Source organism: Osmia lignaria, chromosome 12 (assembly GCF_051020975.1).
Source record: "Osmia lignaria lignaria isolate PbOS001 chromosome 12, iyOsmLign1, whole genome shotgun sequence".
NCBI classification, from domain to species: domain Eukaryota; kingdom Metazoa; phylum Arthropoda; class Insecta; order Hymenoptera; family Megachilidae; genus Osmia; species Osmia lignaria.
The window spans coordinates 4,854,879-4,871,294 of record NC_135043.1 but is presented as its reverse complement, the minus strand read 5'-3'; the positions used below and the strand labels follow the sequence as shown (position 1 = coordinate 4,871,294).

General features: G+C 42.7%; 1 protein-coding gene and 1 long non-coding RNA gene across 4 annotated transcripts in view; one reads left to right on the top strand and one right to left on the bottom strand.

The window, feature by feature from the left end:
* The window catches only part of LOC143305914 (uncharacterized), an 85,187-nt gene that overhangs the window by 965 nt on the left and 67,806 nt on the right, over positions 1-16,416 (top strand). The gene's annotated exons all lie outside the window — the stretch shown is intronic.
* LOC117602705 (uncharacterized) lies at positions 193-16,054 on the bottom strand. 3 transcript variants are annotated; one of them, XM_034321029.2, is made up of 19 exons: positions 15,882-16,054; positions 13,027-15,811; positions 12,751-12,950; positions 12,561-12,675; positions 12,367-12,507; positions 12,005-12,136; positions 10,732-11,373; positions 6,810-10,650; positions 5,490-6,753; positions 5,309-5,434; positions 5,051-5,220; positions 4,798-4,970; positions 3,735-3,925; positions 3,205-3,455; positions 2,799-3,065; positions 2,546-2,735; positions 2,368-2,485; positions 2,002-2,160; positions 193-1,549 (listed from the first exon to the last, which is right to left on the bottom strand). In XM_034321029.2, the coding sequence occupies exons 2-19, from the start codon at positions 13,060-13,062 to the stop codon at positions 1,505-1,507; spliced, it is 8,061 nt and encodes a 2,686-aa protein (XP_034176920.2). In that variant the 5' UTR covers positions 13,063-15,811; positions 15,882-16,054; the 3' UTR covers positions 193-1,504. The 3 variants fall into 3 exon arrangements, 2 of the variants coding, with proteins under 2 accessions (XP_034176920.2, XP_034176919.2); XM_034321028.2 differs by having other exon boundaries at positions 194-1,549; positions 6,810-11,373; XR_004581014.2 differs by lacking the exons at positions 193-1,549; positions 2,002-2,160; positions 2,368-2,485; ... (2 more) ...; positions 3,205-3,455; positions 3,735-3,925 and having other exon boundaries at positions 4,831-4,970; positions 5,051-5,237; positions 6,810-11,373.

Below are 16,416 nucleotides of genomic sequence, written 5' to 3'. Positions count from 1 at the left end.
CGATCCCTTATCCGTTCCCTGACATTTCAAACGTGCCGTAAGCGGAAAATATCTGAGGAAAAGAAGTGAACATAGCGAGCGTTCTTTCGCGAGCCAACGGGACGAGCATTGTTCCGTTTCGCGTACTCGTAGATTCCAGCTTCTCCACGGTCAGTCGAGTGCGGTCAATCTGGAGCAGCCGGAGGCTACCGAATTACAATGGACAAAGAAACGCCTTTCTCTGGCGGCTGGGCACGAACGGGCATTCAAGCTGGGCACAGGTGCATGTAGATAAACGCGATCGCATAATACGAAGCTCCTCGTTTCCTTTTCCTTAGCATACGCATCCATTCTTTCGACGTAGTTATGGTATAATCGAATATCACGGGAAACTCGTTTACGCCATCAATTTTCTATCGAGGAAACGCGATTTTAAATAGCGATCCCCCTGAAAAAGTTGCTAAACTCAACTACTGTACAGAGTCTATAAAGCAAGCGAGGATACAATAAACGGAGGCGTATTTGCGTGGAAATAATATTTGCAATGTAAATTTCGTTCGCAACTCTGTCCCCGGTGGTATCGTTAAAACGCATGAACGAAAGCGGGGAAAGTTTAGATGATAAAACCTTCGCGAAAGCAATTTTATTTTAAAGCGATACGTCACTAAAATTGCCATCGGTTAAACCGCGCCACGTGTTTGAATTATAACGAGATGAGCGGAGGAATAACGTCGAAATGGATCGTGTCGATCGGTAAACACGAAACTTGATGAAATTCGACAATTTCATTTTCCGGAATTTCCTGTTAGTAGGATAACCCGCGTGTCACGAGATATTAAGCGTTCATCGCTCGCGTGTTACACGAGCTGGTTTTATTCGGCACGAAAAAGAATGTTTATGTACGGATAAAATTCAAGCGATTTAGGATATAAAGCTCTCTTTTTTTCTCTACAGCTCGTAAATTTCAGTAGAGAGATGATAGGATATAATTGACTCGAATTAACGTTTCACGTCCGTGTCGATTCGATGTTTCACGATAAATTAGCTTAAAAAAATAGAGAGTAGAATATTGACAGGGTGGGAAACGAGGGAAGGAGAAAAATCAATCCTCGTCCCTCGATTAGCGTACACGGTTTAGCCGTGGTCGTGAAACAGGCGAGAATATCCTATGGCTGAAATTCCCCGGCGTAACGAGCGTTTATTTTTATTTCCCCGTGACTAAGCGCAATCCACGAAAAAATACGTGCATTCTATATGAATATTTACATTCCACCGTCGCGTACAAATAGCGCTCGGGCGGAAAAAATAGGTTAAAGCGAGGGGTGCACACCCACACCCTCGCACGCCATGGATATCAAGCCGGCAACGTCCACAAATTCTCTGTCCGTGTCCCGTGGTACGACCGCATTGCGTATAATTCCTGTCGAGTAAAATCGCATATTTCCCTGGGACCGGTATTTCGACGTGTCTGGATTGAAAATGCATCTCGACGCGTCGAGAACCTCCTACCCCCGTCTTTTTCTTATCAGTCCGACGAGCTTGGAACAGTTTCTGGGCTCTCCGGCTTCCTCTGTAAAACGCAATTCTCCGTCAACTTCCTAATACACCAGTGGAACTTTGTGATAAAAATGAAAATTTTTGTTTTAAATTCATAAATTTTTCTTCTCAGCTTTTTTTCACCGCGAACGACTCTGATTTACATCTATTGCATCTAGTAAATTATCCGAGCTGCCTTGGGGTTTTCTCGACAAACTGGGTGGGCTATATTCTCTAGATAAAAATAAGGAAAAAATGTAGTATAAAGTCAGCGATCCAAGTCGACCACAGGTGCATGCAAATAAACACTTGCACAATATGGAATTATTCCTTTTTTTTTCAGTCTTTTGTCGTATCTAAGATATTTCTTATGGAAATAAACAGGTTAAATATTAGGTACATTAGCTATTACGTAAATTACTGGTTAACAGAGATTAGAGAGGGTTAACGGGTCCTTGGAATAAAGGACGATCGATAGAGGCCTACTTTATATCTGTTGAGATTCTGCAAGGACTCCTGTGACTTCTTCAGCTCGTCTATTACGTACTTCGTGTCCTCCGCCTCCATCTTGGAATTTATACTGTCGCCGTACGTGCTGACGCATATCATTGTAGGGGACTCCTCCTTTTCAGACATCAGACTAGCCTATATAGAAGGTTTACTGTGTACAGAGGGTCTTAGGATTATAAAGGATACTGTTTAACCCTTGAACAGCAAAGCGGGGTTAATCGTGACCTCGACCTACGAAAGCTATACAAGAATGTTTCTACTAAAACTAAGGGGTGAAATTTGTCAATAAATTTAGAAAATTGAAAATCCACTGTCCAAGGGTTAATAAAATGTATCGTTTACCTGGGATTCGACAGGAATCGTACTTTTACTGGGGTGTCTAGGTTTCATACAGTACCAGCAACAAATCACCAATGGATAAATGAAGAAAAATATCAAATTCAGGAAAAATTCCAACTTCCTGACGGGATGAATGAAAATTTTAAGTTTCGAGTCTTACGCGTTGATTCTCTTTGCTCACCTATTGCAAACTCTGACAGATTTCCTTCTCGTGTCTGGATGCACAGGTTGACCAGATTCATCCAATACTACACTTCTTGATTTCAAATCCTTTTCAAAATATTCCTTCATTTTATTCGTTTCGAATAGAGCATCCAATCCCCAACGTCCTACTGCTGGCAAGCATAGACCGATCAGCCATTTGAAAATACCTGGAACGTATCTCTCATTCAGCATAGTTCGTAATATTTTCATAAAAATTTATCTCTTCGTACCTAAAAGAAGCAACAGCAACAGAACACCGATTATAAACAAGCAAACTATGGTTATGGGATTGAACCAGATGAAAGGTTCGTCAGGTGTAGGCGGAAGCGGGCCTCGAAAACCGGCAGCGTGATAATTTTCCAACGACATAGGCTGACAACTCGTTCTTTCACCGTCGCATGTACACACGCAGTGTCGCACGCAAAAGCAACGATCCATTTTTCTCGTTTTTATTCTTCTCGTTGCTACCGGTTCCCCGTTGCTGTTCAACAGCTCCACTGAGGAATAGAAGAAAGGTAATAAAGAGGATAGAAAATAAAGGGGTGGATATCTCTTTGTCGAAGATTTGTTTGCTTTTAATCGAGGAAAATGTAATAAGCCGGAGGAAAATTTCATCGAGCAGAAGACGATATTTACCGGAACAAGAGAATTCGTTTAATGAGAGTCTCCCGTAGAGATCTAGAGCTACTTTACGATCGTGATGGGACGAGATTGTCTTGCTTGGAGACTCGGCGTTCAACCACGACACCGGAAGTCCTTCGGGACAGTCTGTAATCCGGACTCGATAAGAGGATGAAGATGAGCCTTTGTTGGTAATCAGCACCGTTATCACTGTGTAATCAATTGCGGTATTATCTATGTACACCTCGGTTAGTCGACCGTATGACCTGGAATATAATGAAAATTGCAACAGAGATTACCTTTGGGAATTAATTCGAAACAACAATTAAAATTACAATTTAGAACCTTTATGGTATATCTATTGAAAGAGGGCTTGTATCTTTGAACAAAATATTGACCAGCTCTCGATGGTGTAATTTAAGGTAGCACGGCACGTTTCAAGGGGAAAGTACAATGGTATTGTAAAGAAAGAATAGACCGTTGAAAATGATTCGGAATTTCGATGGGAACACATCCTAGAAACGATCATCACCTCTGGAACTCACCCTGCTCGAAGGAGAGCATTGTAGTCGGCCCCGAGTTCAACGTCGATCACGGACACGTGCGGCGAATGGTACTCGAGGGCGAGGAACTCGCGGCTTCCGGTTCCGTTCACGTTGTACTTGATGGCCTCGCTCGGCACCCAGGCGAAATTGCTCAAGAAGTAGCAACCAGACCGTCCGGAATCTCGTGCTTCCTGCCGACACGTGACATTACATCGAACGTGTTGTACCTTTCGATAACACCTGCCACTTTTGCGGAAATATTTGGAAAAGTCACGATATATTTAACCTCCTTTCCCCCCCCCCCCCAGTTTAACCTCCGGATGCCGGAATCGGCACTTTTGCTCGTTTACCGTACCATTCGGAGTTTAAATTTAATTTCCGAACCCTTTTTCCGTTCTCGTTTTTTAAATTTTATGCGCGGTTGCCTTTGAACGAGAGCGCGTTCGAAATACGCGGTGAATAATTAATTTCGAATGGAATGTTTCATCAGTACGACACTTCCGGGAAGTGCGCGTTACCTTTCGTACGATGGTCGCACTTATTCTTCATTAATTACTTTTGTGCAATATTTCTCAAATTTACAACCCGTTCAAATGCGAGTGCTCTCTGGTTTCGTACGCCCACGGTCAGTTATTAATTTCGAATGTAATGTTTCATTTATACAACGTATTAATGTACGTTGAAACGTTGCATGTGACGTTTCCCGCGCAACAATTTCAATTATGTTTATTTAAATGAAATTACGCGAGCACTTGGTATGCAGTAGTCACGGTGCATTTTCCGCGCGTGCCATCCCCCAGCTTGCGCAGTATTTTACGAACGAATATATTAAATTCGTTGCTAATAAATTACATTAGCATGACAAATGATACGGTGGACGTCTAAACTATTTCAGAAGAAATTTTGTTGATTTCTATATAGAAAATTGAATAGATAGAATAACGTGTCGATTGCACTGAAGATGACTAGAAAATGTAATTCATAATGAGCCGTGGTAGGCATCACGGTATCATTCAACGTGTTAATGTCATTGAAGAAATAAATTGACCGTGTAGGTACGTACGACGTCGTGTCTCCAGTAATCCATCGGTTGATTCTTCAAACAGGTTCCACGTACACGTTCGCAACGATCCGGTTGATTAACGAACGCAGTGAAACCCACACCGGCTTTGTCGCACTCGTTTGCATCCTCGTTGATCTTGTCCGCTTGCACCACTAGATACTCGCCTGACCATCCTAACGCAATTAAAACCCCTCTCATTTACATCCGAATGATTCTCTAAAAAATCTACATCATCAAGGTGTGCTTTAGAAACCTTCGATTTCGGGGTACTTTGATGTATCCTCGGAAAGCGTGGACGGTACCAATAAACGATCTTTCGTTGGATCCAAATTATAGCCCGTGTTCGGTGTTAATTTGATATCGTTATACGTGAAATCCATGCTGTTCCTTGTATCCCGATAGTGTTTATCAAAGGTGCCCAATCTGATGAGATAAACGTCCTGTGTAGCGCGAATTTAGTGACTCCAAGATCTTGAATACACATAATCGAATTGTATACCGATTAAATTACCTTACGGATGAACCGTTTGTTAAATCCTGCCAGAAAATTGATCCATCGACAGAACTACCTTTTACATAGATTTGAAGATGAATTTTGTGAGCTACGAAAGGTTCTTCCAGCTGGTAGACCGAGTACCTAGAAAATATGACGTTTTTACCTTTTCACTTATAAAGGAGCAAATAAAACGAACCATAAGTTACTGAATCGTAGACAGTGCGCCGATTCGAGGTATTTCGAAGGATCCACGTTTGGGGGATGTCTGTGATTCGAGCAATCTTGACCTCCTCGAATCTGCGGTTCTTTGAACTTATTTTCACCAGACTTCTTCGGTTCTATCCTATTCTTGTTCTTCTCGCACAATGAAAATTTATCAATGATTCTCCACTTGTTTCCGCAGTCCGGTGTTTCAATCTGTTCCTCTTCCGATAGCATGAGTAAGTTCCTTTTAAAGGGCCATTTGCTCTTAATCTTTTTATCATTCTTCTTATTCGCGTTCTTTTTCTTCTTCTTAGGTTTTCTTTTCCGCTTTCGTCGCCGTTTCTTCTTCCCCTGTCTGCTGTCTTTCTTTTTAGATTCCCTTTTTCGTTCACGCCCCGCGTTACTCATAGACGCTTCTCTTTTCTCTTTCATATTTGATTTATCTTCCTTGCAAACGTTATTATTTTTCGAGGGCTCCTCGTGTTCTTCCTTCTTCCCTGTTCCACAACCCGTCACGTCGCGTTTCTCGTCATCGCCTCTTATCACCGATCTAATTATCCCTTTAATCAAATCAGACTCTGCTGGTTTCGATTCCTCATCAACTTCATCATCTTCCTTATCGTTTACAGACCCAACGTTTTCATTTTCATTCACCCCTTCTCCCATTAGAACCACAGTCTCGGTGCTCGACGATGGCGATACTTCAGGCTCTGAAAGTTTCCCAAGACTCCAAAACGTTTGATTATCAGGAACGATAATGAACTTTTTCAAATGAATCAAAGTGCTGCCGGTTTGGTTGCTCGAGTTCCCCGCGTCTGTCACCAGTTTCTCCAACTTCTTCACGAATTCAGATACAGCCTGCATGTTCTTCTTCTCCGTCGTTTCATTATTATCTTCCGCTGAGGTATTGTACTCTGCCACACTCTTCGAGAAACCGAAAGCTTGTTGCTTCTGGGGCGGCAAAGTTTCTTCCTGAACGCTGTCGTAACGTTCCATCGTGATAGTAGTAGCTAACTGTTCGGTGGTACTCGGGTATTCAGTCGTATTTAAATCTTGATAGCTGAGCAACGGTGTGTTCGCGAAGGCAGCCATTTTCTCAACGACCGTGGTTGTTTCTGGCAGGTCAGTCCTCTCCGTGGTGCTGTTTAAGGCATAACAGCCACCAGAAAGAACGGTGGTAGCCGCGTCTTCACCTTCTGCGTTCAAGAATGATGCTTCAGGTTCGTTGGACAGGTCCAATGAAATCTGAGGCGAGTCTATAAGAGATTCAGTAATTAAGAAATTTAAATAAAGTCATTATAATCAAAGTTACCTTCAGAATCAGATAAAAGCACATTCTTCAGGTCTTCGGAGCCTGAAGACACATCTCCGTCCTTCGCTTCTGTTTCCTTTGAAACGGATTCCACGTCCCGTTTGAGGTTCGTAGATCCAGAATCCTTCGGACTGTATTTCTCATCAGTTCTGTGTAACCCTTTCAATAACCTTGTTTCTTCTTCATCAGCATTCTCGATAGCATCTACGGATTTCTTCTGCAGACGAAGCAGTTTCTGAGGACGATTCACGTCTCTGTATTTCACAGCGTTACCATTTCTTTCACGGATTACACCCGAGTATTCTTTCGATTGATCACCCGTCTCGTCAGAGTCTACCGGTTGGGCGCCGAAAGCGTTCGACAAAAAATTAGCATTGTCCGTGTTCGACGCGTCGACTAAAGAACTGGAGGCTGACTCTGATGGCAATCGATCGACGTACTCGTTCATCGTCCCAGAATCGATGGAACTCTTTGGCAGGAATTCCGGCGCGGCATTGAAACTGATGGACACCGGTCGCCCGTTCGAATCGCTTTCCAAGTGAATTTTCCCTGTCAGTGATATCTCGAAATCTTTCCCCAATTCTTGCCCATCCTTCTCGCTCAGAACCGAATCCTCCGCCTTCGAATTGTCCGTCAATCTGTCGAAATCAACCGGCACACTGTTGTCCGCTAACCGGCTGTACGAATCGTCGTTTTGCACGTTCTCTTGGATTCTCGAATCTCCAGGAATCATCCTCTGGGCAGATTCTTCTATGAAAGGAACTGTTTCGTCGTTTTCGAGAGACTCTTCAGGGTTGCCGACATCCTTGGCCTGCCTTTCTTCGAGGACTTCGTACCCCGGCTCCTTGGGCATCGAATAATCGTAGCCCTCGAACGAATCCTCCAATGGTGATTGCAGCTGCTTTTTGCTACGGTTTTTGTTACTTTTATTTCGTTTCGAAGAGGCTCGTTCAGTGTCTCGTTTCTTCGACTTCTCCACGCGCGACCTCAAACTCTTTAGATGTTTAGAAGACTCCTTCTCATATTCATCATCCTCGTCGTCTTTAGCGTGCTTCTTTTTATTTTTACTCGTCTTTTGATGGTTCCTCTTGGTACTCTTCGAGTTTTTAACGGACAACAGACGTCTGCTTCTACGATATTTACTTTTAGAACAAGGTGGTAGTATTCTACCTGAAATTTCTGGCTGATTCAAGTTATCAGATTCCTTCTGGATTCTTCCAGTTTCTTTTGAATTGGTCAGACTTCTGCTAGGAAGAACACCGTCCGCACGATTCTTACTTTTAACGGTATACTCCGAAGACTCTGTAGTGGAGTACCATGGATGATGAATCCACTTAATTCCTGGCGAATTTCTGATCTCTGCTTTTCTTCTTCTACCTCCATTCACTGGGTCGCTCCGATCTTTCTTCAGCCTGTATCCTTTCCCATAATTCGCCTTTTCAGCATCGTCCTGACCATTAACCATCAATTGCACGTAATTCCGCTGTTCACGAAGGAAACTGTTGCTCGAGCCCAGCTTCTCTTTCATCAGATTAACGTTTTCAGCTTCGAAGGAGAATTTCATCGAATCCTTCTTCCCTCCGTGGTACCAAGGATTATCGGCACGAGGACTTCTATGGTACCTGTACGGCTGACGAAACTCATCCAACGATGAATCCTTATTCTGAATCGCCAAAGGTGTCATACGTTTCTTCTTCCTTCGTCGCTCTTCGGTTATCAGGTTGATTTCCGAATCGAATCTTCGTCGAACAAGCGTAGTTGCGGCAGTCGTTGGGGGATTGGTCTCGTCAGGAAAAGTCAACTCGTCGATGACAACCTCGTTATGGAACTCGCCAGAAGTTTGCTTCGATGCGTCTTTGAGGGGCTTGATCGAAGGTCGGAAAACCTGATCCGTGATCTTCGTGGTACCAACACCGGTCGTCGTTGCTTCCGTCGTGTTCTCCGTCGTCGTTGTTGACTCGTTCAACCCCAGTGTACTAGTGATCGCGAATGTTTGACGAGTTGTTTCCGACTGAACCCGAAGACCAAAGGCTTTCTGTATGCTTTTACCAAGACTTCCCAACCGGCTGACCACCGTGGATCGATTGGACGGCTTCGAGGTATCTTTCGGAACGGTGGTTTGCTGCTGCTGGTTCAGCGGATTGGTTACCACCTTGAAGAGATCGACTACTATCAATGCCTGCGTGATCTCCGTCGATGTTTCTTTAGTTAAAGCAAAATCCTCGGCATTCTCTGCGTTTTCTGATAAAGATAGATCTGGGGTTACTTTCAACTGATCGTCGATCATCGATGATCCCATCGTCGGTGAAATCACAAGGTCAGAATTGGATGTTGAACTCTTGGATTTTTCAAATTTGTTCTCGGGTAAATTACTACCTGGATGATCATTTATTTCTTCATCTTTTCCTAAATTCTCAGCTTCAAGGTCAAGATTTGTATCCAACCCTGTATCATCTTCAATTTGATTCATTTTGCCTTCAAGAATTGGCTCAGTGGCTTCGTTCGACGCGTCCCTATCCCGAGTCTCCTCAACTTTTTGCTCAGATGATACATCATTCGTTTCCTCAAGCTTATTCCCCGTCTCTGTGTCATCGCGATAGCTATACTGCTTCGTCTTATCAATTTCAGGGGTTTCCGGCACCTCTTCCACGCTTCCCTTCGACCCCATCGAATCCTCCTTCAGCACGTCGTTTATACGACTAAACTTCTCTTCGATCCGTTTATCTAAATTGTCCTTTGACATCGATTCCTGGCCGTTGGTAGCTTCGGCAACGTTATTCGGCTTAGCTCTACGATGCGTGAATTTACCCGACCTTGGATGATCATTCGTGCGTTCCAGCAAGGGTCTCGAGGAGTCTATGTACACTTGGACCTCGCGAGCGAAATTCGGATTCCCCGACGCGAATCCTTTGTCATCGTCAAGGTTTTTGCTCCTCCTCTTTCGACGACCTCGTCTCGAGGATGGTTCGTTTCGCCCTTTCGATCTGCGTCGATTTCTTCCAGCACGAAACGGTCCATTGGATCGTCTAAAGTTTCTTTCGCTTTGGTAACCATCGATTTCGTGTTCGTTCTGGTTTCTGCGGTCACGATTCTGCCTATTCTTACGATAAGACAGGTTCTTCAAGGTTCTCTTCTGCGGCGTGTAATTTTCGATACTCCCTTTGCACGGACGATTCTTTACACCGTCGAAACAATCGTCATTTTGTAACAGGTTCTCGTCAATGTTGATCATCTGCGAAATCAACTTCACACCGACGTCTTCGAGGGTACGAATCGATTTCTCGTTCCCGTTCGATCCTGCTACGACCGTTCCATGTTTCTCGTTAAAACTCTTGACTCTAATATCCGGCCGGCGAGACGTACCTTCCATTACTCTATTCAAATTACCTTTGCCGGTGTAGCGAGCTGACTGGCTCACAGGAGACCCATTGCTATTCAATACACCTGTCGACAAATTTTTTAAAGGCTCGTTTAAATGCATAGCAGGTCGGATCGGTACTGAATCGATTGTCGAAGTAACGGGAAACGCTTTGTTCCTCTTCTTTGGGAGAAAACCTTTATTTCCAGAGAAGGATTCACCCTTTCGCCCGTCCTCCTTGACATAGTTCGCTGATGTAACTGCCTTCTTCCACCATTTTTTCTTTAATTCCTGCTTGCTCGAACGAAATGAATCCTTTGTATCAGTTAAATCCATCGACGAATTCTGCGTTTTCATGCTCTTCGATCGGCCCGCGTGTTTCCCTCCCTCTCGCCGTGATTTTTCAACTTCCGTTTTCGAATCAACCAACTGGAATTCGCGATTATTTCTTTCGTTTTCTGTCAGGGACTGTCGATTTTTCGGCTGTTTTTTCACGGAATTGAAACGTTCTACGTCAGAGATCGATTTACCGCCATTGAAATTTTCTTTATCTACCATTTTCACCTGATTTCCTTGTTTTTCACCGAGACCAGCTTTTCCTGATTTTCCCCCAGAGACATTTTCCCGTTGAATCGTTCTGTCGCACGCAACGTTCCTGTTGGACGCTGTTTTATCACCGCTTGGCGTCCTTCCAGCGGACACTTCCGGTCTCGTGGACGACACCGATGTCGACGAGGCGACCTCCCGTTCTCTGGAATGTTTTTCGCTATCGCTGGATTCCGTGACACGGGAATTCGAGGCTTCCTTTTTCCCCGATAGGAGATACTCCCCGTGATTGTTCTCTTCTTTGTTTCCACGCAATGACATCGGCGAGGATCGATCGATCGATTTATGCCGCGCGTCTTTTTCACGACGTGCATCCGACCTGGAAACACTGCTTCCAGTTGTTTCGCTGCTAGCAGAATTCACGGGTCGCGTGTTTGATTTCTTCATCGATCGAGAGTCATTCTTCGTGATCTGGCGTTCCGCCATCGGATCGTTCGCTATTCTTGTATACCCGTTCTGGTTTGCTAACCTGTTGCGAGGTTTGTTTGCGACGTCGTTGTAGTTTGACTTGGCTGCGGCATCGAAACTTTCGACGGAATCGTTCGAGCCTGCGAACTGACGTCTAGCATTCACCCTCGGATCGCAGGAACAGCAGAAACCCTGTACAGCGGTAGCGATGGTATTAGATATAGCGAGATGGTGGTAATTGCGCTGGCGAAAATGATAACGAGAGTGGTGATGATGGCGTTAGCGATGGCGCTAGCAATATCGATAGCGATAGAGGTGGCAAAGAGATAGTAATAACGTTTGCAATTGCGATAGCGCCGATGGTGGCGCTTGCAATGTCGATAGCGATAGAGATAGCATAGAAATAGTGATAACGCTTGCAATTGCGATAGAGCTAGTGATGGCGCTGGCAATTTCGATAGCAATAGAGGTAGCATAGGAATAGTAATCATGCGATAGTGATAAAGTTAACGATGGCGCTGGTAATTTCAATAGAGATAGTGATAACGTTTCCATTTTCGATAGAAATAGTGATAACACTTGCAATTGCGATAGAGCTAGTGATGGCGCTAGCAATTTCGATAGCAATAGAGGTAGCATAGAAATAGTAATAACGCTTGCGTTGGTGATAAAGTTAATGATGGCGCTTGGAATTTCAATAGAGATAGCGATAACGCTTGCAATTTCGATAGAGACAGTGATAACGCGAAAATTTAAAAAATTTGTATTAGCTATACCAAAAGCAAGAGACCTTGATGAGATCATACCCCCTAATGTCATTTACCTGGCTAAAAGGAACTGGTTCTCCACGCATGAACGTTTGACCGCAGGTTGGATTCTCCGGATCAACGTTACACCCGGTGTAATTCGGGCTCTCGTTGTTAATCACATCTTCCCTCGCCTCTGCGTTAACAACCTTGTTCAAAGTCGCGCGATCAATAAGGTTGCTCGCGAGATTTCGTCAGCTACTCTGCTGGTATCTCGACCAACGACGGGTAAAACGTTCCCATGGAACCTTGATTATCTGGCTCTGATACGAAAATCGATGGAACTTCCCCTTATCACGATAAATTACCAACAGAGTCACCAACGAGGAGATGATTACAGAGCGCAGCAACTCCTTGATGAAAAAATCATGGTACTCACGCTTTGAAATTTTAAACCGTACAATTGTAATACTGCTTCTTGACGAACTTTGATTACGTATGGATTCTGTAGTGGCATCTTTTTCATCGTGGCCGAATCCAGCACGTGATCGATCACTATGAATTTCTCTTCCATTTCGGTCTGTAATGATCCCTGATCAGTGCCAGGGCAATTATGTAAATTAGATTAATCACCTTGCCGATATTGTTGAACCTTATGTTGATAACAATCTTCCGCGTGCAATTTGTTATCCCTTGATGCTCTGTGTAGCCACGTCGCGCTCGTCGCTTGTTAAAATCGTTAGAATACCTTTCAGATAAAATTAGAAAACAGTACACTCGTCTTTAAAAGTAACCAACGACATTTTGCTTTCCCTTTATTTACTTTGTGCAACGAGACAGCACCGCTCTGATCTCTATCGACGGTCGATTCCATCCATTTACATTCTCTTGGATCTTATCTTTCCCAACGAATCGCGATGGGCAATCTGGATTTCTGGAAGGATGAAGCCGTGGGATGTACTCGAATTCTGACACATAGGGAAACCGTGCTTCGCTCATAATTGAACAGGAGATCAGTATCATCTGTACGATCGAGGACATAAATAACAAGACCTTCCAGAAGAGATTAGATTAGTTCGTAGCTTGATACTGATGTTACCCAGAGGATCAGGAGGTGCCAGACAGCCAATGACATGTTAGATGATCTGTCAGGGAGCTCATTCTTGGATGCAGGCTTCGAGGCTCTAATAATTGCTAACGGTGTAAAGATATTAGAAAGGATGAATAACAGTAAAAGAAGAATAGTTGAAACTTTCACTCGCTGGTTACTGATTTTTTATACAGTTGATCTGATTTGCTGTTGCATTTCACGCAGGGGTTAGAAGCAGAGGAACGTCGAGATACTCGACTGTTTTCCGTCTATGAATGATCGATAGGATCAACGATACTGTCTTCTATCTTCAAGGGATAACACTTTCAAACGTAGAAATAGAGATCTGAGGAAGATGATTTTGTATATAAATCATATTTATTTGCCATATGAGTTATCAGCCATTTACATTTACAACGGTGTTTAAATAACGTGACTTTATGCTTTCGATTCGACGAGGATCGTCCAAGTGTCATCCTCGATGATCTATAAGATCCATCGAATATATTTAACCAATCCAATCAGAATTTATAATTTTCATTTTTTAATCAACCATCGAGAATGAACAGAAGGAAGGGATCCTCGAGTTGCTTAAGTACTGCTTAAGAATATCACAGATCGCGATTCTTGCGTAAACGCACTAAAATTGTAACAACCTTCGCTAGTCGTCGGCTCACGGCGATGAAATTTCTGCGGTTCGCGGAAATTTGATTTTTGCAACACGATCGGTAGCTGCCGACCCAAGTTGCGAACCAACGTCTCCGTTCGACGACCAAAGGGAATCACGAGCGTCGCGACGAACAGCGCACTGATCTGTTTCACTGAATTTGATACAAGCTCGACGGGAAATAGGTGGAACAGCGTTGCAAACGTGAATATTTGTGCAAGGAACGTTTAATAAAAGGAACGTGTATTTTGTAGTACAAACAAAGAAAATATGCGAACGCATTTCTTGAGCCATCAATGACCCACGCGGCGCATGGTACTTTAAAATACTTTTCAATCGCAAAAGAATCGTTGAAAATTTAGTAACTATTCCCAAACTATCGTGTCTTGAAGCAACGATAATAATTAACCCTTCCAACATCAGCATAGGGTTGGAAGAAGTTAATTGTTAAAAAAATGTAGTGAGCTGCTCGTCGGGATCGATTGGAGATCAAAAACTGAAAGCCGATTTTCCATCGAGAACCGAGGCGAAACGGTGTCACGAATAAAAGCGAAGCTTCAATCGAAATTCGTGTTCGTACGAAGGAAAACTGAGCGAAATACAGGTGAATGAAAGCACGAGAGTTAATTAATTTGCTCTCTAAAACAACCCCCCGTTGAATCAACACGGAGCAATGAACCATGCTTGCCAACACACGGAATGGTTGAGTACGGTACTGCGGGAGTTCGTGATAGCGTTGGAAATCAAACATTTTCGATTCTTTTTTGGGGAAGCCAGTTTAACCCTAGAGAGACAAAGCTTTGCACGTGACCGCTCGATAAATAATCTTTTGGTAATTTTCTTTATTAATTAGTGGGGTCGATCAATCATCTTAATCTTTCTAAAGTTAATAGATCGACTATCAAGTAATTAAAAATAGACAATTCATTGTTCAATTTCATTTTTTAATTTGTTATTCGAAATTCTGATCATCAATGACAAAAAGGAATAATGTTGTGACGATTTCGATCCCACAGTACTCGCATTTTTTTCAGTTAATTAAACTAAACTGAAGAAAGTTAGGGTGAAGAGAGAGAAGGGCGGGAACCCGTTATTTACAATCTTTACAATCTTTACAGACTAATAAGAGCGAAGACAATCGGTGCGCGAGAAACTAAACGATTCGCTTCGTGAGTGCTTACAAATCGCGTTTTGTCAACCCGAAAAAGATTTAATTAACCGTCTTTACGAACAATTTCAAACGACGAATCTTTGAACCAGCTTCAATCATTCGTTGTTGGAGAAACTCTAGCTCTTTGCACTGTAATTATTTTATATCTTTCGATATAAAATACAAATATGTAATATTATTGCTTGCGGTTATTTGAAATTGTTAATATTTAAAGATAAACTTCAGTGAAATTAATATTCAAATTCATCCTGTCATCATTTTCAATATTGTCACAATTGGATTTTATTTTTGATGAAAATGTTAATTTTATTATGTTATATCGTTCAATGACAATAGAGAAAGATTAAAATAGTAAAAATAGTGTCTTCGAAGCGGTGAGTTTATAGTGCAAAAGGCTAGAAATTGTCGAGTATCCAAGAAAAATACGCAAACTTTTTGCCCTAAGATTGAAGTTGATTGTTTCGAATCTTCTTCCTATCGAAGAACCAATTCGTTCGACTCTAATTTCGATTTATTCGGTGCTCGAGCACGATACAATCATATCTGTCGATCAGTAATGCTCGTTCCGCTAAAGAAACAACGTCGATCGCTAATTCCCTCATCAAGCTTACTGATATCTACCGATTCCTTTGCAAACTGAACGATCGAAGCGCATTATAATCTGCTTACATGTACGTGTACGTTTTTTTTCTTATTTTTTTTTCTTTTTTTTAAATTTTCTTTTGCTTGTATCACTCACTCGTCTGTTCTCTCGTATAATTTTATTGCTTTCACTATGATAAGTATTCTAAGGACCTCTAAAAGGCGTCGTAGGGAGAGATATTAACGTTAACGAATTCGAACGAATTCACTCGTTATCGTAGACTCTGAAAAAGCTTATCTATCGATCGATCCTTCGTAATCGACGATCGAATATCGATTCGACGATCTTTCTCCTCCTGGTTCAAGCAGAATCTCTGGAAAACAAAATAAAGTTATTGAAAATGCAATTTGTCTCGTAGAAATGTTAGATGTAGGTGTGCGTACTAGAGGATGGTAGTTGAATCGATTTTCTCCGACGCAGGATCGCTCGAAAATCGTTGACAAAACTAAGCAACCCTTGTCGCTCGGGCCGTCACCAACTGCAACACGCCGTTTTTCGAGTCGAATCCCAGGAATCGAGAATATTGATGCGAATGAAGTCTGACGTTTTCGGTGAACTGATCATCACCAAGTGGTGCACTTGTTCGGGGGGTTCATTTTCGTTCCGATCGGGCAACGGAACGCGTCTGCGAACGCCTGGGAATTCATCATTATCCCGTTGACCCTACAGATGAAAAATTAAAAATTTGTTAAAATTCATCGGTTTTTTGTTTGGTACAAAAGCAACGTACCTTTCAGGCTGAGGCGTGTGATAATCGAGTTCAACGGAGAGAATGTAGGCCTCGGCAGTCATATTAGAACAGTATGTCTAAGATATCAGAATTATTCAAAATTTTCATCATCAAAATTGAAAGAATTAATCAGAGAAGTAGAATTTACCTGGGCGGCGCTTATAAAAAAAAGCTGACTCGGTCGAAGT